This window comes from Phallusia mammillata, chromosome 4 (assembly GCF_965637545.1).
Source record: "Phallusia mammillata chromosome 4, kaPhaMamm4.hap1.1, whole genome shotgun sequence".
NCBI lineage: Eukaryota > Metazoa > Chordata > Ascidiacea > Phlebobranchia > Ascidiidae > Phallusia > Phallusia mammillata.
This window is the reverse complement of record NC_137255.1, coordinates 25,101,947-25,129,111: the sequence shown is the minus strand read 5'-3', so window position 1 is coordinate 25,129,111 and position 27,165 is coordinate 25,101,947. Positions and strand designations below refer to the sequence as shown.

Below are 27,165 nucleotides of genomic sequence, written 5' to 3'. Positions count from 1 at the left end.
GGTAAAATGACCCGGATTTTAAGTAATGGACACATTAAATCACAACGGTCCATGATGTCCAGACACCGCATTCGTTTATTCACAAAACCGTCACCGCGCTTCACGGTTGGCTGCACACGCGTGAAGTCACGTGAGAACGCATCCGACAGGTTGAAAATTGAAAACAGTGCAACTGTACAACAAGTGTAAAATTGAATAAGAACGTGATCACATATTCAACACAATGTCGAACTGAAGGGCAGTGCCAGGGTTTGAAAAGAATGAAAACTGCCGCAAGATTTGAGCTTAGATGCCGAGGTCCTTCTTGTGTGCTTTCCACAATTCTTTGATCCACTGCAAAGCAAAAACAACATGTAACTTATTAGAAATTTGATTAAGTTTTGACCTTGCCAAACAGACTCAACAGAAAGTTATGAACACAATTTGCAGCAAACAAGTACAAACGTAGGACAAATAGGGCAATTTTTGGAACAAACTTTAAAGCAGCAACGACAGCAAAAATTAATGCTTAAAATCCCTTGCTAAAACGAAAAACTCAACAATAATTTATACTGCATAAAAAAAATTATAGCAAAATTGTTTTACACAAAATGTCAGCATTACCAACTACAAAGGCTGATAAAAAAGGGACAATGAAAAATCGTACCTCATCGTTCTTGACTTTAAACGCTGATTTCACCCAGTTGCAGAATTTGTCTTCCTTGCGTGGCTTGCCGCCGGGATACTGGAAACATATTGTTACGTCACAATGATGTCATATACTGAACTCAATTACGCAGCATACAATTTTGATCATGCGGCAAAAACTACAGAAGAGCTGCGAACTACCACAAGTTGTCACAAATAAACGCGGGTTACCTTTTTGATAGCAGCTTTTACTTCGTCAACGGATTCGTAAACTTTGCCAGGTGTTTTCTTGCCGCTCTGAAACAGAAACAATGATATAAAATGGACCTGTCACAGCAAATGCAAATACAGTAAACCTAGGTTAATCCGGACATTCGCCTAATTTGGACAAAATTCTAGGTACAAATGATTTGTAATGTGGTAAGGCTTTAACTAATCGACATTGGTTAATCCGGATCTTCGCATAATCCGGACAGTTTTATCGTCTAGGGTTGCATAATTTCAAAATGAACCTTACCAACCATAAAAGGCCTAATTTCAGACGAAATGCATTTTGCTAAAAAGTTACCAAAAGTTTTGGTTCAAACAAATTGACTGCTGACAAGACTCGAATTCTGAGAGTTTTTTTAGGGGTTTGTTGCTACGACTAAAAACCATTACCAACTTGGTGCGTTGTTTTTTACCCAAACACAAAAGTCAAGTTAGTGTCACTTTTACCCGGCTAACACATAATAATATAATTTCCCATTTTAAAGATAAAACAAATTAAAAAAGCAATATTTTTGATCAACACTAAGAGGCTACTTTTTGAACCCAAGTTAAACAATATTTTGTATTTAATCGACATTTTTTTCGTTTTTTTTTACAAGACAAAAGTATTTTATCATTTTATAAAAAAAATCACACGACCTAAAGAATTAGCTGGTCGGGGTTAGAAAACTATGATAGGGCTACCATATCTGAGTGATTAAAATTCCGGCCGGTTTAAATAAATATATCTGGGGCACCACCAAACATGCGTTACATCACATGTGGTTGCATGTTACCAACCAGAACAGTCCCATTTTTGACATAAAATGGCATTACTATCACGGATATAAAAAGCGCAGGTTTGTTTGAAAATAAGTTACAAAACAAAAAGTTGTCACAGGATCCGGTCCTTTTAACAGAGTATCGTCAGCTTTTAACGCGCCAAAATCAGTAAATAGTGTTTAATTTTAAGTTGTTTTGCATGAATGTTGGTCATACATCAAAATCAGCACATACAATAGGTGAAACGTAAACCTTTGAGTACCACAAGAATATAATTGTGAGAACTACTGAAGGTTATACGCTACATGACGCTAAAATTCCGGACGTTAAAGAGTATTTTTAAAAATTATTAATTCAAAGCCAGAATTGCGGATATGTCTGCAAAATCCAGGACGCTTGTTAACCCTAAGGCATGATTGCAAAGTTGGCAAAGCGTCAAAATCAAATTGTTTGCAACAAACGCCTAAGCAAGAACCAAGCGCCGACTACGGTAAAAGAGAGATACGTGACCGAATCGACGATATCACAGAGACTTGTAACTTTACATGGAATCGACCAAGACCACTGATCCCAATTAAATACGAGCAACAAGTAGCGAAGTTAAGCGGCCTGGCATTGTGAAGAAACAATAAGAGCGCGTTAACCACGTAAAGTCAAGTGTTTGAGCAGGCTTTTCGCTTTGTTCCGAGCAGAATGGCTGTAGCAAAGACGAAAGGCTTCAGGGGTTGGGGCCGGCGAGCCTAAGCTACACTCTGGGACTGCTTTCAAGACCCAATATTCCGTTGGAGGGTAAGAGTAAACACTAGAAACTTCCGGGAGTAAAGATCACTGGGACATTGAGTTGTGTACAGGGGTGAGATAAAATTTTTGATGGGAAAGGATTGGGGTCCGAAAAGATAGGTGGTAAATGGTTGTTATAAAATAAGACCTGTTCTGGAGTTTGTCACTGAAAAATTGTACATTGGTGTTTTGAAAGTTTGGAAACGTTTATTTACAGGTTAAATTATGTTTGCTTTTTTAATAATATATTTTGCAATAAAAGCACAGTCTGTGTCTATCATTCCAGAAACAATTTAACTAGAATCTACAAGTTTTTCAACGAGGATTTTTTTCGTTTTAGCATAAAACAAGTAAATGTTTAACCACAACAGTCCTACACGTTTGAAATAATGTAACCACAAATGACTTTAAAAAGCATTCCGTATTTTCTATTAACTACAAACATGGAATCATATGCAAGAGGTCTGGGTTCTATTCGACAACTTTATTTAATTAGACAAGAAGTTAAACGCGATTGTTTTCTTTTTAAAAAAAAATGATGCTTAACGCCTTTGTAAATGTGTGGCAGAAATTATATTTTCTGTGGCACATTATGACAATGTTTACGCAACGTAATTTCACTTCCCCATAGCGCGTTTTTAACATGGTTGTTTCACGCGAAATTTCAGCATAAAGTTCGTTGAAATATAAAATCACGCCATACTACAATGCGAGGCTTCTACGCTTTGACAGCAGTGCTTGTTACAAATCAGAGCGCGGTAGCAAAACCGCAACGCAAATGAGCCGCAAAACTGTCATTAATTAAGCAAGGGGGTCGGAAAACTACGATTTTACCACACAAAATGGGCGGCATAGACGACAGTCGTAATGAGATGACAAGCAGTTTTGTGGCGTGGGAGTGTACTTGTCCAGATTCGAATGGCTTTCCAAATAACAATGGCGAGAGGCGTCAATTTGCGTCAATGCATTCGCGGGGACAGAGCGAAGGAGGCTTAAGACTTTAGTTAAGTCGGGCGCATTGTTGAAAGGGGGCAACGTGGTTTTCGACGGCATGTCTGTCTGTGAGACTGTTACTAGATGGAGTTCAGGCGCGGATTTTAGATAATATTTTGAAATGTTTTCAACTCTTTGCAATGTAACAAATGAACAAAGTATAAAACTCATTGACCATGTACTTTCGCAATTACATCTGTTTTTGAGGTAACATGCTTTTAGGCCATGTAGGTGAACCGCTGGGTCACGCAGGGGTCAAACACTGGGAAGACTTCTCGTTTCGACCCAAGTTCCGAATAAGGCGTTTGAGGTGAATCGAGGTTTTCAACTTTTTATAAAATTTCTTCAAACACCTACAAATGCAAACCAGAGTGATTGGACTAAAACGCTGTTTTAAGACAAAATAAAAGGATATTTTTCCTTGTTACGTCACAACTCACAACCAATTTTTATTTAAAACACTCCACTTTAAAATGTCAAAAGAGGTCTGACGTGCAAGTCGCACCCATGTTTGTGGTAAAAAACATGGAAAACCCTGTCTCAAATAATCCAAAAACTACAAATTACAAATTTTCAAAAACAAATTTCTTAAAATTTAAATAAATGGTTGCTTTAAATTAACCAATAAATGCTTTACACAATTAATTTGGCCACTTACAAAACGCATGCGCTAAAATTAATTGAATATTTTTCTCCCTAGAGACAGAAATAACCCGAGCAGCGGTTGTTTAGCGTCGGGACGACACTATTATAATGGAATTATCATATTTTCAACAGACAGTCTGGCACGAGGCTAAACGTTTTTAGGAATTTTACTTAAAATGCATTGATTGCATAATAAGCAAGTAACTGAGCATGCAATAATGTAACAAAATATTGTTTTGTGCACAACAACTTACTTTCTAAATCCCTTCTGATACGTTGAAATACGTGATATTTTTATGATTTTCTGTTATAAACTGAAAAGTTTTTGTTTTTTGGTTGAACGTTACTTTTTTGCGGTACAGTTGGTTAAAAACGCAAACGTAGTTTGAAGACATCAATTTGCAGATTTATTTTGAAGAATGAGTTTTCTTTTTAGCTACAATAATGTAAAAATGAGGCTATATTATCGTCGTTTCGTACATAGGCCCTAATACAAAAATGAGTCGCATCATATGAAAGAAAATTTCGCGGCATACTTCACAACCCCAGACTACACACTTCAAAATCTACTGATTTGTTCGTCGAGATTTTTTTTCCGACAAAAAAGGTTTTTTTTGACAAAATATTGTGCAAACTACCATGCCTGTAAAAATTTATTAAAGTCGAACTTGTTTTCAAAAAAAAATTCTAAATCCAGTCAATTACATAAACAAACGTATCATCATCATAAATCACATGAGTTGACAGCAGAAGGAAAATGACACTCGAAATTCCGCCGCCTCAAGAAGTTGACTAACAATGGTAAATGTCGACAGCAGACGTGCGCGATTCGAACTTGCGCAGAAAGCGCGTTTTCATTTATTTGAGTGCAAGGCGCATACGCTTGACTTAATTGCCCCACCTAGCGGATCGGGTATTTTAAAAACATTGTCACCAAGGCTTGATCAAGAGCCCTGGACCATTCGGCTTGAGTACAAAAAACTGATTGAGATTTGTACTCAGGGGGTTGTGAAACCAAAGCCCGCAAATGGTGGCTGAAACAGACAGAGTGAGATTTAAATATTTTGAATGACAAGTCACCACAATAAAAGGTCAAAAAAGTTACATAATGTAATGGCACATAAGTTCCTAACATACAAAATTTGGTCAATTTTCAAACAACGAATTACTTTTCCCCAAGGAAATAAGTTGTATTTGACAAAGACACTGCTGTTCATGTATTTGACAAAGAAAAAAGAAATTCCTTTGAATCATGTAAATACATCTTTTGTAACTATGCTTGGAAAAGACAAATTCTGCTTAACTTAAGTGGTTTACATTGGATGTTTTTTTTTCACGAACCTGTGGCGTTTTATTTTCTTTTTGCTGCAGTGGTGTTGTGGGAGTGGATTCACTGTTTTTCTTCTTTTTTTGCGAAGGTGTGTTATCGGGTTTCTTGTTCTCATCACCAGCTTGTCCATTGGTCAATTTACGCTTCTGCGTGTCAGAAAACGTTAAGGGTTAATACTGGTGTGTGGACTAGAATGCTTGAACATCTTTGGCTGCGCTTACACCTTGCCATCTGTGGGAATGCTTGGTGAATTCGGTATGATGCCTTTAATAGATCTGTCGTACTAGGATTTATGTACGAGTGCAGGGGCGTATCCAGAAATTTTTTTGGGGGGCCCAACATTTTTTCGGGGAATTTCCCTAATGACATCATTAGATCTGGCAAATTTTCGGAAAATTTGCCACACAAATGTCCTAGACCGCAGACTGAATACCTAATTCACACGTCAAACTGCCACTAAATTGTTCCATTGCCTATTTCGTTTTCTGGTTCAAAACGACACGTTAAGTAGCAAAGCACTTTTTCCAAAATTGTAAGTACAAGACCTAAACCCGGCCTAACTTTCGACTTTGGCAGTTCTCTACCCGTCCAATTGACAGGAAGAACAGTTAATTTTAGCGAAAGCTTTGTAGTTTTCTGATTTCGCCGCTGATATCTAGCTTACTCAACAAAACTGCAGCTGCAAAATAAGCGTGACTGTCAGGTGATCAAATCGTCCAGACCCCCCCTCCCTGGATACGCCACTGTACGAGTGCCTTGTTATCACGAGTTGCATACACACTTCTGGGCTGATCTTAGTATTGAATTTATATTCATCTTACAACAGTTTAAGTACTAATTGGGGTCACATAAAAGGTTTTAGCAGGTCTTTGTTCTGGAAAATTTAAGTTTTAAATATCTAAAATGTATGTTTTGAATTTTCAATGAATTGTAAAATGCAAAGATCATTAAGTTTGTTTGAAAGTGCATTGGCCATAACTTTTTTTGTGCTATTAAATGTGTACATATTGTCAAATTTCATTAGACTGTTTATTTATTAAATTTGTTTTTTTAATTGTTTTTTACAATATCTCTTCTGAGATGTGAATCGTTATCCTAAAAATTACAGTTTCTTAACACGGTAAACTGTCACTAGAGCCTGGACTACATCTGAATAAAAAAAGGGATCCACTATGTGTAACAAACATGAGAGCTGCTTGTACCTTGTTTGGGGTTTTCTTTGCTTCAACTTTTACTTCTGGAACATCTTCTTCCATGCTTTCATCATCATCTTCATCATCGATGTCCTCATCGTCAAGACTAGAAATTTACAAAAGTTACCATATACAAAACAATACAAGTGTATTTAAATGTTGTTGCAGCTCCGACGTTAACCTTGTGTTAGTGTTCTGTAGAAACTGTTTGGTCAGTGTTTAGTTTAACTTCCTTATTGAATCGTTTGCAAAATATGCGTATGTTTATTTAAATAAAAACATAACTGCAAGAGAACTTGGGATATAGAACAGTAATTTGATGACAACAGAGATCGTTGAAACTGGTGCCCTAAGAAGTATATAAATTACCTGCTCTCAGGCAGTTCTGTTTTCGATTAAATTCGTTTTTAAGTGTGTATATTGTTCCTATGTATGTAGGAATATTGTTTATCGAGTATATAGAAATGCAATAAAAACTTTTGATCAACATTTTTTCCAGTTTGTCCAAGTTAACACTTTAACACAGTGGTTCCCAAACTTTTTTCTTTTAAGGCGCATTTTAGAAAAAAACAAAAATTAATTGGCGCACCTCGAACATTTGAATAATTTTTTCAGCTGACAAAGGCACTAACTATGAGGTCATAAAGCCGCTATACATGTCACTCTCATAGTTAAATAGCCTAGTTGAACATCTCAGAGACGTGGAGCATGTTGGCCTAGTGGTCTAAGCACCTGGTACTACTACTCTACTTGATTGATTTTAATTTCAATATTTTTTGCGGCACACCTAATGACATCTCGCGGCACACAAGTGTGCCACGGCGCATAGTTTGGGAACCACTGCTTTAACACCTAACTTAATGCCCCTCCAAAACATTGAGGTTTTAATTTATAGTAACCCAGGCCCATTGAAGGCCTTATAACGAATCAAGCCAGTCTCTCAAGCAATCCCATATGGTAAGACGCAGACTGGAGAAATCTAGCCTGCGGTGGGATTCCAAACCCTGACAGGAGTCTTTCCTGGACTAGCACATTATCAACTGAGCTACAAAGGCTCAGTGGTGAACCTGCCGAAGTCAAATCACAACACCGGTGCCTACCTCGTATGCTGCAAATTACCACAGACTAAAAATCTAGCCTGCAATGGGACAACTTTGGGTCCAGGAAATACAACTAGATGTTTCTGTGCCTTGCCATATGGAAATGCTTATATATTATATATGAGTATGTCATGATTGCTGGTCTGCATCGATCAGTGGTTCTCAAACCGCTGGAACTTTTTTTGTGGTACGCAAGCAGTTTTCTGCTACACTTAATTTAAGTCAGATCTAAAATTGCAGTTCAACTGACCCAACTGATCAGTTCTGGTTTGGGCGAAACTCTTATTTTGGACATTCTTTGAAATTGCTAAATATGCTAGCCAGGTTGAGAAAGGGACCTATTTCTTGGTCTATCCATTCAAACAGGGTTTAGTGGTATGCAGCGATAGAAAAAGTTGTCAGACGATTGTGTACGTGATCGATATTAGTTTGAGAACCACTGGCATAGATGCTTTACAGCTGATCCCAGTTTGAATGTATTCCCTTTATCTGAATTTTTGTTTTAACATTTGTTAAAAAAAAACTAGAAGATTTCTTACTCGTCCTCATCATCTTCTTCAGGTTCGACCTTCACTTGTTTCTTCGGTTTTGCATCACCCTGCAAAAAATGCAGTGAGTTTTGTTGGTTGAAGCAGACTTATTCATGTGAACTTGCGTATAAGGTGCAGTACGATAGAAAGTATGATTATAAACTTTCATGTGCATTATTCACATTTGCAACAATTTAAAACTGCAAGTAATATACTTTATTTATTTAAGCATCAATTTATGTATATATATATATATATATTAACTCCGAAACATTATATTCTGTGTATATATGTTTTTACTAATCATATTTTTGTTGGATTTAGAAAAGGTTTTTATTTGGTTCAAAAATGTTCTTTTAAAATTAAAGCATATTTCTACCCCAAGTGAAATTCTGTTTGATCAAAATCATGACAAACAAGATTACTTCAATGTTTTACCTTGGCAGAAGCTTTTCCTGGTTTTTGTGGTTCTCCCTTTGTTCCTTTTGGTTTCAATTCGACCATCTTCTCGTCCTCCATATCTGAGAGGTCACCTTCTGATACATCTTCCTCTGAAAAGTCTTCCTGCTCATCATCTGAAAGGTCATCTCCCTCATCTTGTGAAACAAGAGATCTTGGCATCAGGGATGGGCCAAAACTTTAAATGCTCTGTTTGGTTGAGCATCGAGCATCTCACATTATTGCTCGGTGCTCGGATAAACATGCTCAGTGCATTGAGACGTCACAAACATTCCCAATTCCACCTAGTTTGATAGCTTTTGCTTGGGTCAGTTTGTGCAACTGCCCGACCGAGCACCGAGCATAAAAAACAGTAATGTAAGTACTCAGGTTCTGGCTTGACTTGGCCCATTCCCTACTCGACATTTATTATGTGTTTATTATGTATACATTTGCAATGGGTAATTTGCTTGAGTTGGTGCAAAATAAATGATTGCTTTGTTTTTTGCTGACAAAAAAGATCAAATAGAATACCCAGGCATAGATACTTTGGTCAATGACATATCAATGCAACAAGTTTGTTTTACCTCAATTCACACTTTATGCATCTTACTTTTTTTCACTTAAGAAGTGTCTAATGATGTACAGCTATATATATCCTGGTAAATATTATACACCAAATCACTTCACTACCTTGACAATATCTTGTCACAAGTGTGTTCTACTAGTTGTACATCTAACATAATAATTTCAGTTCAATAATAGTACAAACTTACCCATCATCATATGATTTCCAACAAGATGAATTGGTCCACTACCTGAATTGTAATGTAAGTTGTTTTAATGGGGAAAATAACTAAACAATACAGGGTATGAAAACACACACTAAAGTAAAAAAGTGCTGAGAAAATTAGGATACGCTCACCAAACAAAAAAGAAGTCAATGAGCAAACTTTATACCTTCAACGAGTTTGAAAATGGCTGGTGGAAATATCGTTAAATCACCCAGACTGACATCCTCTTGTCCACCTCCTCGCAAACAACAAATGCACGCCTCAATCTTCTCCTGCTGATAGTCAAACGATGTCACTTCCACCAAATTTCTTTCACCATCCTTGGCACCCTTACCCAGACAAGCCTGTGAAAAAGCATTAAAATTGTAGAATTTACCATTAGCAGATTCGACAGCCAATTAGAAACACCACACAGAGGCCAAGAGGGGTGTAATTACCACAGTTGCCAACCTGTTTATACTGTGTGACTGCTGTGGCCAAGCTGTGTAGGTAAATGAGACCCGGGTAAAGTGTTATTTCCCTCACCTCAACCCATACCTCTAACTGTCAACGCTTTTGGTCACACTAGTCACACAGTATATACAGGTTGGCCACAGCATTTAGAAAGTGTGTACAGGCTGGCCATACCGGCCACCGCAGTCAAGTGGCATTTACATATAGCCGCCAAGAGGTGTCATCTCAGTAAATTATTTGCCTTGTTTGATTATAAATGTGATTTCTCTTGAATAATATTTATTACCAACGCTTATCCCAGGGTTGGCCAAACTGCGGCTCTCGAGCCGCATGCAGCTCTTTGAGCCTTTGATTGTGGCTCTTTAATGTTGCACATTCAATAACTGCAAAGTGTAGCCAAAAAAAAACGTTGTTGAGAAATAACTGCAAAAAAAGAATGATAAACAGAAAAATACTTTTAAAACAGAATGGGAGGAGGAGTTCGCATTCATTAATAATGGAGTTAAACCTGTGTGTCTTATTTGTCCAGTTTCGCCCAATCATTACAAAACTAGTAACTTGAAACGTCATTACGAAGCTAAACACAAAAACTTTCTCATCATATCAGCCTAATTTCAAACACCTTGCAGCCCAGGTGGAGACACACAGCATCACCATACAACAATCAATATTTGATAGCGTAGACTTCATTGTGAGTGAATAAATTCGTTTTTGATTTTTTGTCTTGCGGGTCTTTTTAAACTAAGTTTTGTGATATGCGGCTCGAGCATGAAGCAGGTCTGGCCACCCCTGGCTTATGCCATCATCGGTGCTTTTTCATCTAATTTTCTTGGGTTACTAATTTTTATGTTCCCCTGAGTTTTTCTTGTGGTTTCAAGTTTACCAATAAGATGCATGTTAATCACATAGCCTGTATGACCCCCATTAAAAAACCTATAAACTTTTTTGGTGTTGAGATTTTCAGTTGTGCAAACCAAGCAGTGAATCTCGATTCTGCTAATTTCAATCAATTGAGACAACTATTTTTACATTTAGTTTGGTTTGTAACATACCCTCTTTAGCACAAGCTGCTCCAGAACTCCGTCATCTCTGCCTTCCCACTGGTTTGTCTTTGCTGAAGTTCCTAACTTGGCACCTATAAGTAAAAAAATTGACTTACATATTTTTAGCAAATATTTCCAGGCCAAAAATTGTGAACACGTTTTATCGTAAATTGCAAAAATACATGTTTAAAAAAAATACTATAAATACTCAAATGTGGTATTACGGCGAAGGGACAGATATCAATTCCATTATGCCACATATATTATAGTTACAATACTAATACTTACACCACAGAAATTCTTTGCTTTCTGGTCCCACGTCCATTTTGAATAAGTGCAAACAAGTTTTTCTTTAAATTACAAAGAGAAAATACAAGATCTACTGCAACCCAACAGTTAACAGTCAAACTAGCACGTTGCAATTTGCTACACGAAAAGACCCACGTGTTTTCTCGAAGAAAAATACTGACTAATCCACAACGCAAGGGTTTTTTGTTCCTCGTGGTCTTGTCATAGAAATCATAAAATATTTTTTTTAAATATATCTACAAACTGCAAGTGCTAAGTAACCTCTTTGGCTAGCATTTTATATTGCACATAAACTTTGTCCATATCAGCTTATCTTAATCAAATCTTTTTTGTGGTAATATGCAGGTTGCAAAGATGTCAATTTAATCCATAGCAAAGCACTTGCTGTGCTAGTGCTAAAAAATATTCATAGCTTTTTTGACAACAATAAAAAATGTAATGAATAAAAGGATGCATAAACATCAGATTTGCAATAAACGTGTACTGCATAAACTGCAAAATAGGACAATACGTCAAAACTAGTACACCAACAACAATAAAACGGAAAAAACGAAAAAAAAACGACTTGTAAATCCAGAAATTAGTCATAAACGTCACTGATTTTTAAGGCGAGACAAAAGGGAACATAACGTGTTTAGACCAAACAAAAAACCGCTATCGCAACCACGATGAAGTCTTGTCTTATCTTGACCGGTTTTGCCAAACGAACAATGAGCAAAATCAACCAATCCTACTTTAATTAGCGGTTGGTCTCCATTCTCTCGTTTTACTTGGCCCCAAAGCTCCGGATTTGCGCCCTCATACAAAATAACGAGAGAGGTTCCAAATAATCTATAGTTATCAAGGCTTGATACTGCAGCAGCTAGTAATTCTATTTGTCTAATGATTGCATTAATAACATTTGTTCTAATTCCTGACTCATCGGTAAAGAACAGGCGAAGTGCTTCAAAGAATCCTTCCTCGGAAAGGCCACGCCCAAAGAATTTGTCCCTACAGACGTAACGAAAGTTCTGGAAGACCTGTATACAATGACACCGTGGTAAGTTACATTTAGCAGTAACTATAGCCTACATTGTATACATCTATTATATTCTTTCGGCTTATTGTTCTGCCAAAAGTACATTTTTTGTAACTACCTGCAAACCTGACAAACGTAATCCTAGTGACGATGTCGTTGACAAAAGGTTCTTTTCGTTGTGACGTAATATCTTATCACGTGGGCAGTCGTCACCATAGAGACGCGTGCCTATCTTCAGATCGAGTATGCAGGGATGTTTAAACTTGCACGAGAAGTTTTCAAGCATAATGCAAGCTTTTATGAGCTTACAGTTAAGGGAAATTAATTAACAGATTCAGTCATTTAGACATAAAAACATTTCGACAGTTTTTGTAATGTTGCGCATTTTGTTCCTAGATTGTTTTCCTCATGTCGACAGAGTAACATTTTTTTCCTAAAGTCGCTCAGGTTCATACGATTTTAGTGTAATGTCGATATCACTATTTTATGAAAACAAAACGTATTGAACCTAATGCATTTAAATGATTGTAGCTAACGTTGCATTCGTTAGTAAATTTGTGTGTAAAGTTGTGGATAAAAAGGTATCTTCTTGAAAGGATACGAATGATTTGTTCACCGGTTCCATTGATTTTGTTAATGGTATGTTGTTGGACCCGTTTGGCCCACGGATTTTGACCCAATCCAGAAGTGTCGGCTCTCGGGTCCTTATCCATCGTCCACCGGTTTTGTTGAAAACCAACGTTCCCATCAAAACTAGATCTTTCCAATCCACTGGTCCAGAAAAAAAAATTAATAAAAATACAGAAAAAACGACTAAAAACAAAACTAATTTGCAAAAAAAGAAGTGCATGAAACCGTAAAAGGTATACAACTGTTGTAGCCAATTTTTACTTACTCGTATGGGATTTGAACGTCACGCTCATCCGCTCTAATACTGTTTCTTGTCTTATATCGACCATTGTGACGTAATGGTATCTTTGCTACACACGTGACTTTGCCGTTTACTTCAGTGTACTCAATATCTGCGACGCCTGGAGTAGTAAAAAAAGATTGTGACGTTACTGAGCCAACACAATTTTTTTTAAGAATATTTATAGGGTTCTTGTCCGCTCATGTGGTAATGATTTGAGCCGTAGTCTCATTACGTCCTAGCAGTTACTATTTAAGTTGGTATTTTATTACTCTCTGTCTAAGTTAGTATTTACAGACCCATAAATTCACCCACTTTATTCGAGCAGTCATTACATGAAATGAATTTTAAGAGCAAATATACGATCAGCACAGTCGTGTTCCATTTGATCTTAATTGTATAGCGGTCATAAAATGGACATACGATTTTTTGTGTGTTTGTAAATGTTTTCATTTGCAAACAAGCGTAAAATGTTTACCTTTAACTTAACGTTAACAAGTAACATATTGTCTTTTGTCGTTCGGTGCTGCTAACCAAGAGTTTGTTTTGGGTATGCAGTAACTAACGAATCAAACACAAATTGACACAAGATCGGAGAAAATACACTATTACATTCTGACCTCTGAACTCCGGGGTGAAAGGTTCAAGCAATCGCGGCATATTGGCGTAAAAATCAAGCTCGGCAGGTATCAAAGGCTTCATTATGACGTCACAATTTTCGGTTGTCATGAGACCCGCGTGACCGCTCACCTAAAAATCGTAATGTCACGTGACAAGGTACTAACTATTTGCACGTTTTACATTCAAAATAATACATTACAATTAATTATCATGACCAAGTAACCTATGCGAAGCACAAACTTTTAAATATAAGTTATCACGGGATATACACAATGGGAAATCCGTACTTTGTTGGCTTATTTATCAAATACGTTAATTTATTGTGTACAAATTAAAGTCACAATTCAGTTTTACCAAGCACAAAATAACTGAAATTTAATTTGCCCTGCGCAACTGCTACAGTGCATTATACTTCATAGTTGACCCATTGATAGTAAACATGATGCTACTTAGGCGAAATATATTTCGACAGATTCTGTTTTAACCAGAGATTATTTCGTCTATTGGTTTTACTTTGTCGCATTGACAGTAGTTTGTTTATTCCTTTCACGCAGAAATATACATTTCATTTCACACCTACCTGATGTTGAAAAGGTCTTAAATTGACGAAAACAGACATCTTCAATTAGCAAAGCTGTTCAGAAGCTTGTCAAATTATACCAATCTGTGTTCTCTAAGCTTTCAAACCATCCGCTTGTAGAACGCAAAACCACATTCCTGGCAAAAATGCTGTTACGAGTCGGGTAGATAATTTACTAAATTGGGCACACATCTGAGCACACAAACCAGTTGCAATAACTTTTTCACTCTATGCTTTATATACAGTGCTAAAGGATAAGTAACTTTCGCTAACATACAATTCCATTATGTGAACGATAGCATGTATAAACGGTACGGGGTTATTTCCTGAATTGAATACGTATTCACATGCAAGAACTTTTGCCTAAAGTTTACATACCAACTTTAAAGGTTGAACGTGTGTTGGTCACATAAACTGATGTGTAAAAATTGTGGTTTAAAGTTGCCTGCAATCGTGATGAAATTTCATGAGGCAGCCTGGGGCATTAATGCAAACAGGTTGAGTTTAATGTAGAAGCGGTAAGACGCAATAATCACACCATCTGCATTCCTTCGTAAAATTCATAAACCATAAAAATGGACCTTACACTGTTTGATGCACATACCTTCTTGCAATGAACTGGGCTCAATAGAGAAACCAAGTATGATCGTTTCTGATGTCTGGTAAAATACGCTTTTAAATTTAACGTGCTAACATTGGCATATAAAATCCCCCCAAACTAGTTTGTAAATAACATGTGACCATTGAACTACCACTATGGCCAAAATCTGTCGCAACCGAATAAGTTTAAATTTTAACAAGCAGCCATTTTATCAGGGCATAAACAAAGTTTTAACCTTAGTTAAAACGGTATTTGTTTTGCAAAACTTCAACCCAAACAGCACCAACCGTCAGCATTTTAAAAGAATTGTACTTTTAAGTAGACTCTGCAATCATACAATTTTAAGTTGATCCAAGCGGTCACGGAGCATTTACAGGCCGGCCACTGTGGTCACAACGGTTAAGCGTTGTTTACAGACACCACCTGAAACTGCATGACTCCATTTCATGCCTGCGGTATGCTTTATATCACTGCTCGTTACTCTGCCAAGAAGCTTTACCAGTTTATACCCTACAAATATTTTTTAGAAAATCAACAGGACATTATCCGTGACAAATTTAAGCCTAAAACCAAAAGAACAGTTACAGTGCCAGTGCTTAATAAAACAAACACGAATATTTTAAAATAGTGTAGACTGCATGTGTTATCTAGTATTACGATGTTGTAGCTTATAAGGTATGTCACCGATTTTTACAAGTCATATGCCCAAGTAAAGTATGTAAAAACGGTGGCCGAGCTGTTGCCTGATTTCGTGTTTCACACCAACATTTCCCATCAACAATAAAGTCATTCAGTAACCGATACAAAACTGTATCCATGCGAAATATGGAAAACGCTGCCGTTACTGCTAAGTGTAAACTGACTTTCAACCCAATAGGCTACCCTATACTTATCTTCATATTCCATATCAGCTGGTTGGGTGCGAAGAAACTCGATCAAGCTTATACATAACTTAATTGCAACACAATAAAAACTGTTTTCCTTATTCTTCGAGTCTTGTGTTCTCAGCACATAAAAAGCAGAAAAATGGCTGAAAAGGCAAGCTGTCATACGCAAAATATGGTTAACTAGCATCAACAGACAAATTGTCATGTTCCTTAACCCTTGCACGTATTATTGCATCTTTTCTGTACCGATTTTTGCGGCCGTTTCCTGTTTGAGGCGCACACGATTTCAACAAAACGTTACCTATTATACGTCGTTGCATGCGCAGCAAAAAAACAATGCATATAGCCTCTTGAATTTTACGTTTTGGCGTTTCATGGCATTTTTTAGTACCTCCTATCCCTTTTAAAGACAAACTGCAAATCATATTTACTTTGTGGACAATGTTTCGTGCTGGAAAATTTCCCCTGTATTAGTCGCATAAATGATAAATTTTGCCGTGTGGTTTTTTTTATTTAACTGTTCAATTTTCAGCGCCCCTATAACTCCCAAACATGCCGAATTTTTATTTACTGTTTGATAGGTACGTTAAATCGTTTTGTTTTGGGGGCTCGTGAGGTAAACACTGGGTCGAAATATGCAAAATTCGACTTCAGATAACTATTCATCACGTGTGGAAACCTCAAAACGAAAAATACTCTCTCTATTGACCAAACAAGTGAAACAAACCCGAACTTGACTATCATACGGGTACGAAACGATTGTTCTCTTGAGGAACAGGGGACCCATAATAATTAAACATACATACAATTTATTACGCACACAGACGTTCGTCAAATGTGTTTATTTCCTGCATAGCGTGTTAAGTACTAGTAAACAGAAAACATCACCATCCTATACATTAAACCGCATACGTGCTATAGGGCGTATTAAACACCATCATTTATCAGCACCGTCCAAATTGACAACAAGCTAATGATTGTAGTTAACCATTGCCACACAAAACCGCCGACCGACTAGGATGTGGTTAACCAAACCTACATGGTAAAAGTATTTTACTCACAACAAGCACATCTATAATGCACTGCAGATAAGATAAACGAATGGGGTGTTACGCGAACAATGTCCACATAACAGACCATAATACGTTCACTGCATGCAGTCATGATACGGTTTGTTTTGCATTTATTTATTTTGGTAAAGGAAACAACGTCTGAAATTGCTGTAGCCATAACAGATGTTGTATGTTTGACTACGTGCAAGTTAAAATTTATTTTTATGTATTTGTGGATTTTTGTCATAAAGTGACTTTACAATATAGGATTACCACATCGGCGTAAGCAAAATTCAAGACGGTTTATTAATAAACTTAGGCGACACCAAAGTTGCGTTACAATGCATTAAATGGCATGTTGTTACACTTTAACAACCCAAAATAGTGCCATTTTTGTTAAAATATCATTACTATCCCAGAGACAAATAGCGCAGTTTTGTTTTGTAATAAGTCACTGAAAGTTTGAAAAAAACTGAAAGTTTTACACGATCCGGTTCTTTAATAGAGCATCAATAGTTTTCAATACGCGTTTTTTCGCATGAATGCACGGCAAATACAACAGTTATAACCAGTGGTGGGATTCAGCCGGTTCGCATAGGTTCTATAGAACCGTCTCACGAAATTTTATGAGTTCAGCGAAGTGAGCGAACCGGTGGTTTTACTGGTTACTCTCTATGGACTGTTTGTAACAGAACTGACTGTAAAATATGACTTTTGTGATAGAACCTGCTGACAAAAAATTTGAATCCCACCACTGGTTAAAACATTAACCTTCAAGTCCCCCATAAAATGAGAACTGCCGCGGGTTTGGCTTTAAGAGACGTTAAAATTCCGGACAGAACGAGAGTGTTTTTGGAAAATATTTCAGGACACAGATTTTACGCCAATGTTCCGCACATATCCAGGAAATTCCAACTGTCTGGCTAGTTTAGAATTAGATATAAACCTTCCTTATCAACGTCGTTTTACTAATTCTAAAATAAACGGAAAAGACGGGCTTCGAACTCATATCCTTGCGACTAATAGATGACACAAAGTTGCAACTGTTTTAGCAACCGAAAAACCTTGTTTGTCTTAGTTGAAACGATATGTCAACCTTCCGGCAAAGACAACACACATAATTTAGTGTGGACTTTTTTTTAACACGCTTAAACATTTTACGCCTTACGCATAGAAGCACAGGAATTGCACTAACGGAAAACGGGCGGATCATAATATGCAAAACACAAAGCAAATGTGGCATCACAGCGAAATGCACAGATCAGCTGACAGCGGTAACCATGACGACGATTTGTCATTGCTCATAGTTGGAAACATACAATGCAAAAAACTTTAAATTCCACATAAAGTACATGACTTGCTACAAGCTCAAAAATGGTGTAACTATTCTAATTTAGGCTACTGTTACCTATAGGCAATTGTTTACGTCGAGATTTATAATAGGGCAGCACATAGCTTTTCATAAAACATATTAGGTAGATGATTGGTTCCACAACATGGTTATCTTAATCAGGCGTGAATATCATTACTATAATTTAAATTTAAGAAAGCAAAAGTTCATAATAAATGCAGAAGGTTATGACAAATTTTAAGACTAAACTTTAACAACATAAAAGCCCAACAAGACAGTTAAACACGATTGCTCAATTGTGCCAGGGGTCTCCAAAGGACGTTCCGTCGGCCAAGCCTATTTGAAAAACTATGAAACAAACGTTAAAATGTATGCCAAAATCATAGAATGACATCTGGTACTTCACAACCCTATTCTCGACACCCAACCCACGAAATGTAAACATTTGTATATTTCCCCCAACCAAATGTATTGCACATTAAGAATTCCCACAAAACCCGCCCAGAAAGGTATTAAATTCAACAGTGTGGCCAAACTTTGGAAACCCCTGCTGTAACATTCATACAATGCACAATACAAACAGGTTGATGGCCTATATGTAAATTATACATGTCCGGTGGTAACAACAGTTTGCGCATCTTAACAATGCTTTATTTGAAACCATTTTTTATTTAGTAGGTATCTTCAACAGAAGGCTACTTTATTGAAACAAGAAATATTGCAAAGCTATCAGCAAAAAAGCTCACCATAAAATCTATAGCACTAATCCAGTGGTTATCAACCAACAAGCTTTTATAGCTATACTACATACCTTCTAAAAAAATTTGAAAGGCCGATTTTGCTTGCCCTGTATCGTATTATGCTGTAAACTTTAAAATTGTTTTGGAGGGAAAGAATATCGGTTGGGCAACCGTAGATGGAGAACCACTCGATTAAATGTGTAGCAGAGATTGGGTTCATAGTTAAGTACTTATACAACCACGCTAATCATATAAAGTCTACCCTATGAAGTCGACATGAGAAAAAAATCAAATAAAGCACGATATTATAGGTCTATAGCATATATCGCGATATTGTCACATACAGAACTATTTTACTAAAAATTTCTTTCCTAGTTCTACATTGAACCAAATGGCTTGGACCTTCGGGTATTTGTTGCCGTTTGTGTAAAAAATCCACTTTAACGCATAAACATATGAGAAACCATATGTTTGGAGGTATTTTACCCTAAGCATGTGCAATTCCGTTTGATTCAGTAACTTACAAGCAGCAAGTATTTTACTACGTGCTTCAAAAACTACCAGACTTACAAACAAACGTATTATTTGAATTTTGTCCCAACAACACTAGAGCCACCACTTTCACATTACTAATACATTTCTTTCCCAAATCAACAATCGTTCACATTCGCCAAGCAGACTTTCTCCAATGGCCAACTACATCGCTGAGGGGAATCCCCGCGGGACGATTCCCTACCGTTCTTCAGAAGCGGTTCCAGATTTTGTTTCACTGCAGAATTCCGCTGTCGCCACTCAATCTGCCAATGCAGTCAAGCAGCAGTTTGTACGGGGAATCCCCTGTGTGTGACGACGCGGCAGTGCTGAATGTAGCATGGAAAGACCTTCGATCAAGTTCCTCGCTTAGCTGAACATTGAAGCAAGTTTTAACTTGATAAAGACTGTTGTGTTAAGTAGAGACAATGAGGAAAGTAGAATGTTTTTTACCGTAACGAGTCTAGGGATGTGTCAAAACTGCAAATGTCCTGTTTGGTCGAGCACCGAGCATCCCACGTTAATGCTCAGTGCTCGGCCGAGCACGCTCGGTACATTATTACGTCACAAAATACCCCATTTTACGTTAGTTTTAGCTCTACAAGGTCTCTTACGTCACCAGCGGTGTAGCTGTACATGCCCATACGCGTTTTCCACGATCTAATATATTTGAAAAATCATTCGTTTTTGTTCATAGACACTCTTTCGAACACTAGTTTGGTATATTAACAGGCCATGAATATACAAATTTAACGCTCGGGTCAGTTTGTACAACTGCTCGGCCGAGTACCGAGCACCAAAAACAGCGATGCTCGGTACCGAGTACTCGGGTTCTGGCTCGGCTCGGCCCATCCCGTTATTTAACCCGTTATTTGTCAAAATTTTCTGTAAATTTCAACCTTAATTTTTACGAACACGGAAAGAAAAACAACAAGTGAGGGGTAAATAACACAAAACAATCGCAATGACAAAATATCAGACCTATTAAGCACGTTATATCAAATCAAGCAAGTTTCCAAAGCATTCCCTTCTGGCAAGGAAGCGATGGGATTTGAACGCACATACTTTGATTTTCAAGTATGTCATAATTGCTGGCCCAGTGATGTATGCACATCATAACATAACTGCGACGAAGTATTGAAGAAATTATCAATAGAATTCGAAAACTATCTACGGATTTTTCTATAAATTTATGATTTAGTTTCGCTAATATTCAACGCTGTTCCGGAAAATATTTTTTACCGGATAGGCGTTCCTGACCATTCAGGCTTAATTCCAAATAGAAGCGAAATTTACTTACTTGAAATCGGTAAAAGTCAAGTGCGGTTTTGCAGAAGAAATCCCAATCCTTTTCTGGTTCAACGCGGTTTCTGCGCACTGAAATCACTGGAAGTCTGATGCAAAGGTTAAAGAGTGTAAAGGTATTGGGAAATTTAAACAATGAAAATTGATAGAAACTACAGCATATGTTGGACATAGGTTTGAGAAGTACAGGTCCTCTTTTTGACTTCACAAAAAAGGATTGCATAAAAATCCTGACTTATAGCTCCTCAGAAATGTTTTTGTACGTAGGTGATTAACTAACTATGAAGATACAGTCAACTGGTAGAGTAACAGATTTTGCACAAATCAAGAAGTTAGAACGGTGACTTTCCTATATACCATTTTATATACTCCATATCCTACATTTACTATGCACACCATTTGATTTACACACATGATTGTTTTTCAGCGTTAAACAGACGGGAAGGGGACCCAATTACTTTTCGACAAAGCGGTGTAATAAAACAAATGCTAAAATTACGTAAAACCAAAGCTGTTCAAACAGTACATAGCTCTACTTACAGTGAATTGATCCATGGGTTGGTTGAAGCGCACGCAAAGAGACAAGTCAGACACCAGACAGCGGTAGAGAGCGGTGTGCGTTGGATAACGTTGCCTAGAGACAACATGACCCACTCTTGTACGAGCTGGGATTGGTCGCGGTTGTGAAGAGCCTGAAAGACCTGAGCAAAAGAGACACAAGTTATTTTCTAGGTATTATAAACTCAGGTTGTACAAGTCAACATCAAAACAAGGTCCGGAACATTATTATAGCAAGGTACTGGGTTTAATAAGCTAGATTTTTTAGGGTTTATGTATCAACTATTGAAACCGATTTTTTTTTAGAATTTGTGGATTTTTTTTTCATACCTTCGAAATTAAAACCAATGCACCGAAAGATTGAAGTACGCTGGGTCTGCAAGAGGTGAATTTAAGAAACTAGTTGATCTCATTGCGACGGGGTGTAGACAAAAATAAATCTAGCCTGCGGTGGGATTCGAACCCACAAAAGTAGCCTATTTCAGGTTGCCGCTCTACTAACTGAGCTACACAGGCTCCGTGGAGAAACCGCCGAAAGTTGAACTATATTGTCTAGTTTAGATAATAAATATATCGACGTATTAATGGTTTGTTTTACATAGGGTGTTTAAAAACCAATAGCGTGTGTACCAGTCACATTGAACACTAATTTATATATAAACCACTTTAGTGTCTGTTGTAGCCTCAATAGGCTCCTGTAGTGGGTTTGAATTTCACCACAGGCTAGATGTTTCTAACCTATACCATGTCATACCGGTATACTTGAGGGGGCCGTGATCGCAGGTCTTAACGCGACGCTTTAGGGCCGATCCAACTATGGAACTTATGTTCATCTTATCTGATCAATGGTCGAACTGGCGATTCAAGTTTAAACAGTTTCAGACTTTTTGTGAATATTACCTGGTTAACAACCTCAGCTATCAGGTCAGGAAAAGGTTGAAACGTTGAGATGAATTCGGCGATGACTTTATTCATCACATCCTGAGGAGGAAAGAAGTCATCCAGAAGGAGAGGAAGGATCCGAGTCATCACTCTCGCATCCCTGGAAAATCCTCTGCGGACCCTGGATTAAGAAAAATAGATTCAAAACGTTTGTACACATGATATAATCCATAAAAATAATGACTGATTTTTTTAAACATGGATAATGTTGGGGTGGCAAAATTTGACTTTTTTTTGGGTTTTTTTCGGTTCGCCCTGAATTAAAAAAAATTCCAAATCGCTGCTGTACAGTACTAATACACTAGCTAACTAATTAATTATTACAGAATAGGTTTAGCTCATACGGCCGATCTGCACTGATGGGACCTTGTAGACCGAATTAGGGTGCACTGTCTGTAGCTTGTTTTTGAAGAGATATTAGATAGACGTTTGTCAAAAATAATCTATGTTGAAACCGCTTTATAAACGCGGCCACGGACCTTTCAAACAGTAGTGAAACTCTCTCCATAGCGAGAAGTCGAATTTCCACTGCGTCCTCTTGCTCTGGTGCAACACTACCGCCCTCTGCTGGCGACGTTCGCATCCGTTCTGTGAAAACCAGGGTTTAATTTGTTATAATATGTTGCCTATGGCCCGCTATAGTGCTATAGTTTGGATTTTTGGGTTGTGACGACTTGATGCGACTTAAGCTTTCCATGGAACTTTATTTACCGGCAAAAAACAAGTATACACGGTGCTGACGCAACAAAAACAAATGTCCTTAAATCCCGTATATTTATGTTCTAATTCTACGGTCAAAACCATTAAAAAAGTGTGGACACCCTAACGCCGAGGTAACTTTTGTACTTACCACAATACATACATGTGAGCATAAGTCCGCAGGCCGCAGAAGATCTCGCAAGTTGAGTATTGTTCTGGAATTGTTCGGCTGCCGTTTTCAGCACAACATCGCACTCTAGTGACGAAAGTGCAAAAGCGAGGACCAACCGCTCCAAGCCATGCGTGACGGCGTGGTAGACACGTGACGAGGTGGGCGATGACGTAGATTCGGGTGTGGAAAGAAGTAAAGTGGACGCCTACGTCAAGAAAAAAAGCTGTTTAGTTATATGCTCTTTAGTTTAGTGGTTCTAACCTTTTTCGACGAATTCCTTCCCTAATATCTCAAAACATTTTCATTACTCTCTAATAGTAGATGGTAAGCCACACAGAGATCATTGAAAATTGGGTCTTTCATCAATTTCTCAAGTTATATTAATGAAAATAAAATTGCTGAGTTATATGCAGTTCAGTGGTTCCCAACATTTTTCAATAACATTTTCATTCCTCAATAATAGTAAATGATAAACGACACAAAGATTATTTAACATTGGGTCTTTTATTAACTTTACAGGCCACGTTCCCAAAGCTTAAGTGTTTATTTACAAATTACTTGAAAATTTGTGGTTGAGTGGCTGGTTTCTTAAATTTAATTCTGACTCATAATTATTTTTCTGGTTTAGCTACTTTTCAGTCTTAGACTTTGTGCAAAACACCGAACATGTGTATGTGTAGCGTTGGCAGATACACTTTTACGCCTATTCACTTTTCTGCTGGCCCTAAATATGGCTTGACCAAAGGAAAAAAATTGCAACTGGCAACTCTTGCCAAACAGACAATTACGTTTTCAAAAAAGCCATTTTCTTTCAGAGACTGTGGTACCGTTTGATTGAAAACACACATTGCAGTAGAATTCCACACTAATTAATTAACCTCAATGACTTTGGAAAAAAATACAATGAATTGGGGAATTTAAACTGACACATTTTTAATCACCTGGACAATGACTGAAATAAATTGGGGTGGAATCATTTCCGAACACTTCTCTATGACGTAAAAGGCTACTGACGCAAGCATGATGACGTAATCTTCGTTGTATATTGACTTCGATCTGAAAAAGACGATGATTTATTTTTTAGTTACCTTTATTTTAATTGGCACACATTTTTAGCTAACAAATTGTTTTTGGGTTAATTTTTGTTTAATTATGGGTAAAAACAGATTTATCCATAGAAACCAGTTACCTCAATTTTTAAATGGCACACATTTTTAGCTAACATATTGTTTTTGGGTTAATTTTTTTTAATTATGGTTAAAAACAGAAATATCCATAGAAATCAGTTACTTCCATTTTTAAATGGCACACATTTTTAGCTAACACTTGTTTTAGGATTATTTTTTTGAATTTTATATCGACAAAAACAGAAATATCCATAGAAATCAAATTTGCCCACGTGGTGGCGTTGACGAGTTTGGCGGGAATAAACTCAGCGAGTAAATCCACGATCGGTTGCAGATTGGCGTTCGGTGACCGCTCGAGGCAGTAGAGGGCACCTTGCAGTGCAGAGATATGCCAGGACACAGACGGGCAACTAAAACAAGGTTCCAATGCTCGTACCACAACCTCTGAAACATCCATGCTCTGTCAAAGCAAGAAATAATGGGGTCAGACCTATGCAGCCGGTGTGCCGTAAATGATGCTGTTACTTAAGTAGGAACGATATTAAGCTATACAACCGGCAGGCTACACAAAACCAGCTGAGATCTGTTAACAACAAGTGTTTTTGGAAGAAATGTTTCAGACTACAACTTTTGATTAGTTTAGAGTTTGAAATCTCTCTTAGAGTTTAACTACATCAAATGAATCATGAACGCTAGAAGCTTTCTAAAATGGGACACTATTGTAGTAAAACTACAGTACTTCGGGTCTGTAAAGACGTTATACCGAAGCGGAACGATCGAATTAATCCCAATTAGCTGCCGGGATGAGATATTTTTCACCCTTTTAAATACTGCAAATATTTTAGGTTTTTTCTTTCATTTAAATGTTTAAACATGTCGCTTTTTTCGGCTATTTGGGTCGTTGTATTCGTCACAAGACTGCTCTAATTGCCTTTAATTGATCTTCTTGGCGTAGAGTAATAGGTTTACATAGATTGCAATTGTTTTCACAAACAGTTTCGAAACGGACGTATAACCCACCAAGCCCAGCACTGATCCAGCTTTACAGATTGACGTCACAATGTACTGTAAAAGTATTTCGTCTTCTGGAGGTTGAACACTGAATAGAATTCAAAAAGTTCAATGGAGGTCTTAAGCAAATTTTACCTTCAGTATTTTAACTTGTTTTTGTTCGATGTGAATATCTACAATAGTTCCATTAGTTTATGAGTTCCACATACGAAAACACACACTTAACGCACAACAACTTTGTCCTGGTAACTAACAATGCCTATTCAATGAAAATGCAACTCAAGATTTTTTAATGGGATCATGTCAAATAACTAAACCTGTCTAAAAACAGCGTTCACTAATTTTTTGAAGGCGGTAAAATGTGCTAATATATCATAAGTTCAATTTCACAAAATCTAGAGGGGTAAGTAAAATACAGATTATTCGCAATCCAGATCATCACTTTTCAAGCATTTTTACAGTGTAATTTCGTTGGTAATTATTTACCTGTGCAATTGAATCAAGGCCGAATACATCCATTCGAATTGTTGTCGTTCAGTGAAGAGATCTGAGATCAGAAGTAGAGCTCTGACGCTCTCGCACAGGATTGGTCGAGCGATGGGAGAGGGCGGCGCTTGACCGCTACCTGGTTGCGTCTGATTGGCTTGCGCAGCGGTGCGAAACCACTCGGTGAAAAGGTCGAGAAGGAATTGCACGCATGAGTGCACATCGACACCGTCACGCACCTATGAACACGTGCAATGTAAATTAAAGTTTAACGAGAAAAAAATTGCAATGCAAAAATACGTTTAGCTTTGAGAGTTTTTGCGATTTAAGATGGTCTAACTACTCAAAATTAGACAATGCCCTATTATTTGTTTCTTTAACAAACTTGATTATGTTTTTAGCGTTTGAACATTGAAAACATAGCTTTTCAGTCGTGATGAAACTATTAAACGCATTAGAATGAAGTTTCAGATTACTTGTAACACTAATAATGGTATGAGTTAATTCCAACCGTTTTGAATATAAACCTGTATATTTATCACAGAACTTCAAATTCACTACAAAATCGAAAATCTACGTTATTTCTTGTGTGCACTTACACGAAGCGGAGAAAGTGCCACAGCTCCAGTCGACTCCGATCTTTGTTGTTGCTCAAAAACATCGCTAGCATCGCTCTCATCGCCTGCAACAACAGCTTATTAAGTCTGTTGTCAGCAATCAGTTATATGTTATTAAAAAAAGATTTATTATTCTTTTACCATCGACAAGCGACTGGTCCGGGCCGGATGACGTCACAGCCGATGAATCGTCATCGGACGAGTCGAAACTTGTGACGTCATCGATTGCGGGATGGATGCCGTAGACCTGTTGGAAGGCTCGAATCGAAACCTGAAATGTAAGATTAAAACCAGCGGATGTTATAGTTACAATTGGAGCAAATTACCCATTGTTTAAAACCCCTGGTTCAAAAGATATGTTAAAGTAAAATATTTGGGGCAGCATGTGTAAAAAAACAGATGCAAAACAACCCTTTGAAGAGACCATCAAAAAGCGAAGGACAAACTTTCAAAAGAAGGACAAAAAAGATCACCTGGCCAACTCCATATTCTGTGTTTGAAGTTAAAACCCGTTCCATGTTTTGTTCCAACCAATCAGCGGTGGCGGGGTCACGTGAACAAAACTGAAAACAACTTTTTTAATTAGGATTTTTTTACACACAATCATGTCTATAACCTATTCTAGAAGGCTTTTCTAGCAGCCAACAAAAGGTGTCGCCACGTTAAATTTTCAAAAGCGCAACTTTGCTT

General features: G+C 37.4%; 3 protein-coding genes across 4 annotated transcripts in view; all 3 read right to left on the bottom strand.

The window, feature by feature from the left end:
- Positions 1-52: 52 nt before the first annotated feature.
- On the bottom strand, positions 53-11,455 carry LOC145224151 (uncharacterized). Of its 2 annotated transcripts, XM_080090586.1 has the most exons (11): positions 11,247-11,455; positions 10,968-11,050; positions 9,629-9,806; positions 9,445-9,486; positions 8,669-8,826; positions 8,240-8,298; positions 6,610-6,706; positions 5,419-5,553; positions 859-924; positions 647-724; positions 53-333 (listed from the first exon to the last, which is right to left on the bottom strand). In XM_080090586.1, exons 1-11 carry the CDS (start codon positions 11,281-11,283, stop codon positions 286-288), a joined length of 981 nt encoding a protein of 326 aa, XP_079946712.1. In that variant the 5' UTR covers positions 11,284-11,455; the 3' UTR covers positions 53-285. The 2 variants fall into 2 exon arrangements, with proteins under 2 accessions (XP_079946712.1, XP_079946713.1); XM_080090587.1 differs by lacking the exons at positions 53-333; positions 647-724 and having other exon boundaries at positions 860-5,111; positions 11,247-11,430.
- Positions 11,456-11,721: 266 nt separating this feature from the next.
- Positions 11,722-14,708, bottom strand: LOC145223945 (inositol hexakisphosphate kinase 1-like). Its single transcript, XM_080090361.1, has 6 exons — positions 14,397-14,708; positions 13,816-13,945; positions 13,181-13,316; positions 12,887-13,056; positions 12,404-12,579; positions 11,722-12,286 (listed from the first exon to the last, which is right to left on the bottom strand). The coding sequence occupies exons 1-6, from the start codon at positions 14,433-14,435 to the stop codon at positions 11,861-11,863; spliced, it is 1,077 nt and encodes a 358-aa protein (XP_079946487.1). The 5' UTR covers positions 14,436-14,708; the 3' UTR covers positions 11,722-11,860.
- A 3,349-nt stretch (positions 14,709-18,057) lies between these two features.
- Positions 18,058-27,165, bottom strand: part of LOC145222725 (huntingtin-like) — a 42,204-nt gene continuing 33,096 nt past the window's right edge. Inside the window, exons 47-59 of the mRNA XM_080088905.1 lie at positions 26,949-27,038; positions 26,617-26,746; positions 26,458-26,540; positions 25,859-26,097; positions 25,382-25,460; positions 24,634-24,821; positions 24,176-24,290; positions 23,214-23,439; positions 22,843-22,951; positions 22,322-22,484; positions 21,404-21,564; positions 20,859-20,952; positions 18,058-19,931 (exon numbers count right to left, since the gene is read on the bottom strand). Of these exons, the coding sequence (XP_079945031.1) occupies positions 19,794-19,931; positions 20,859-20,952; positions 21,404-21,564; positions 22,322-22,484; positions 22,843-22,951; positions 23,214-23,439; positions 24,176-24,290; positions 24,634-24,821; positions 25,382-25,460; positions 25,859-26,097; positions 26,458-26,540; positions 26,617-26,746; positions 26,949-27,038 (1,815 nt within the window). The 3' untranslated portion in view covers positions 18,058-19,793. The remainder of the gene's footprint in view (positions 19,932-20,858; positions 20,953-21,403; positions 21,565-22,321; positions 22,485-22,842; positions 22,952-23,213; positions 23,440-24,175; positions 24,291-24,633; positions 24,822-25,381; positions 25,461-25,858; positions 26,098-26,457; positions 26,541-26,616; positions 26,747-26,948; positions 27,039-27,165) is intronic.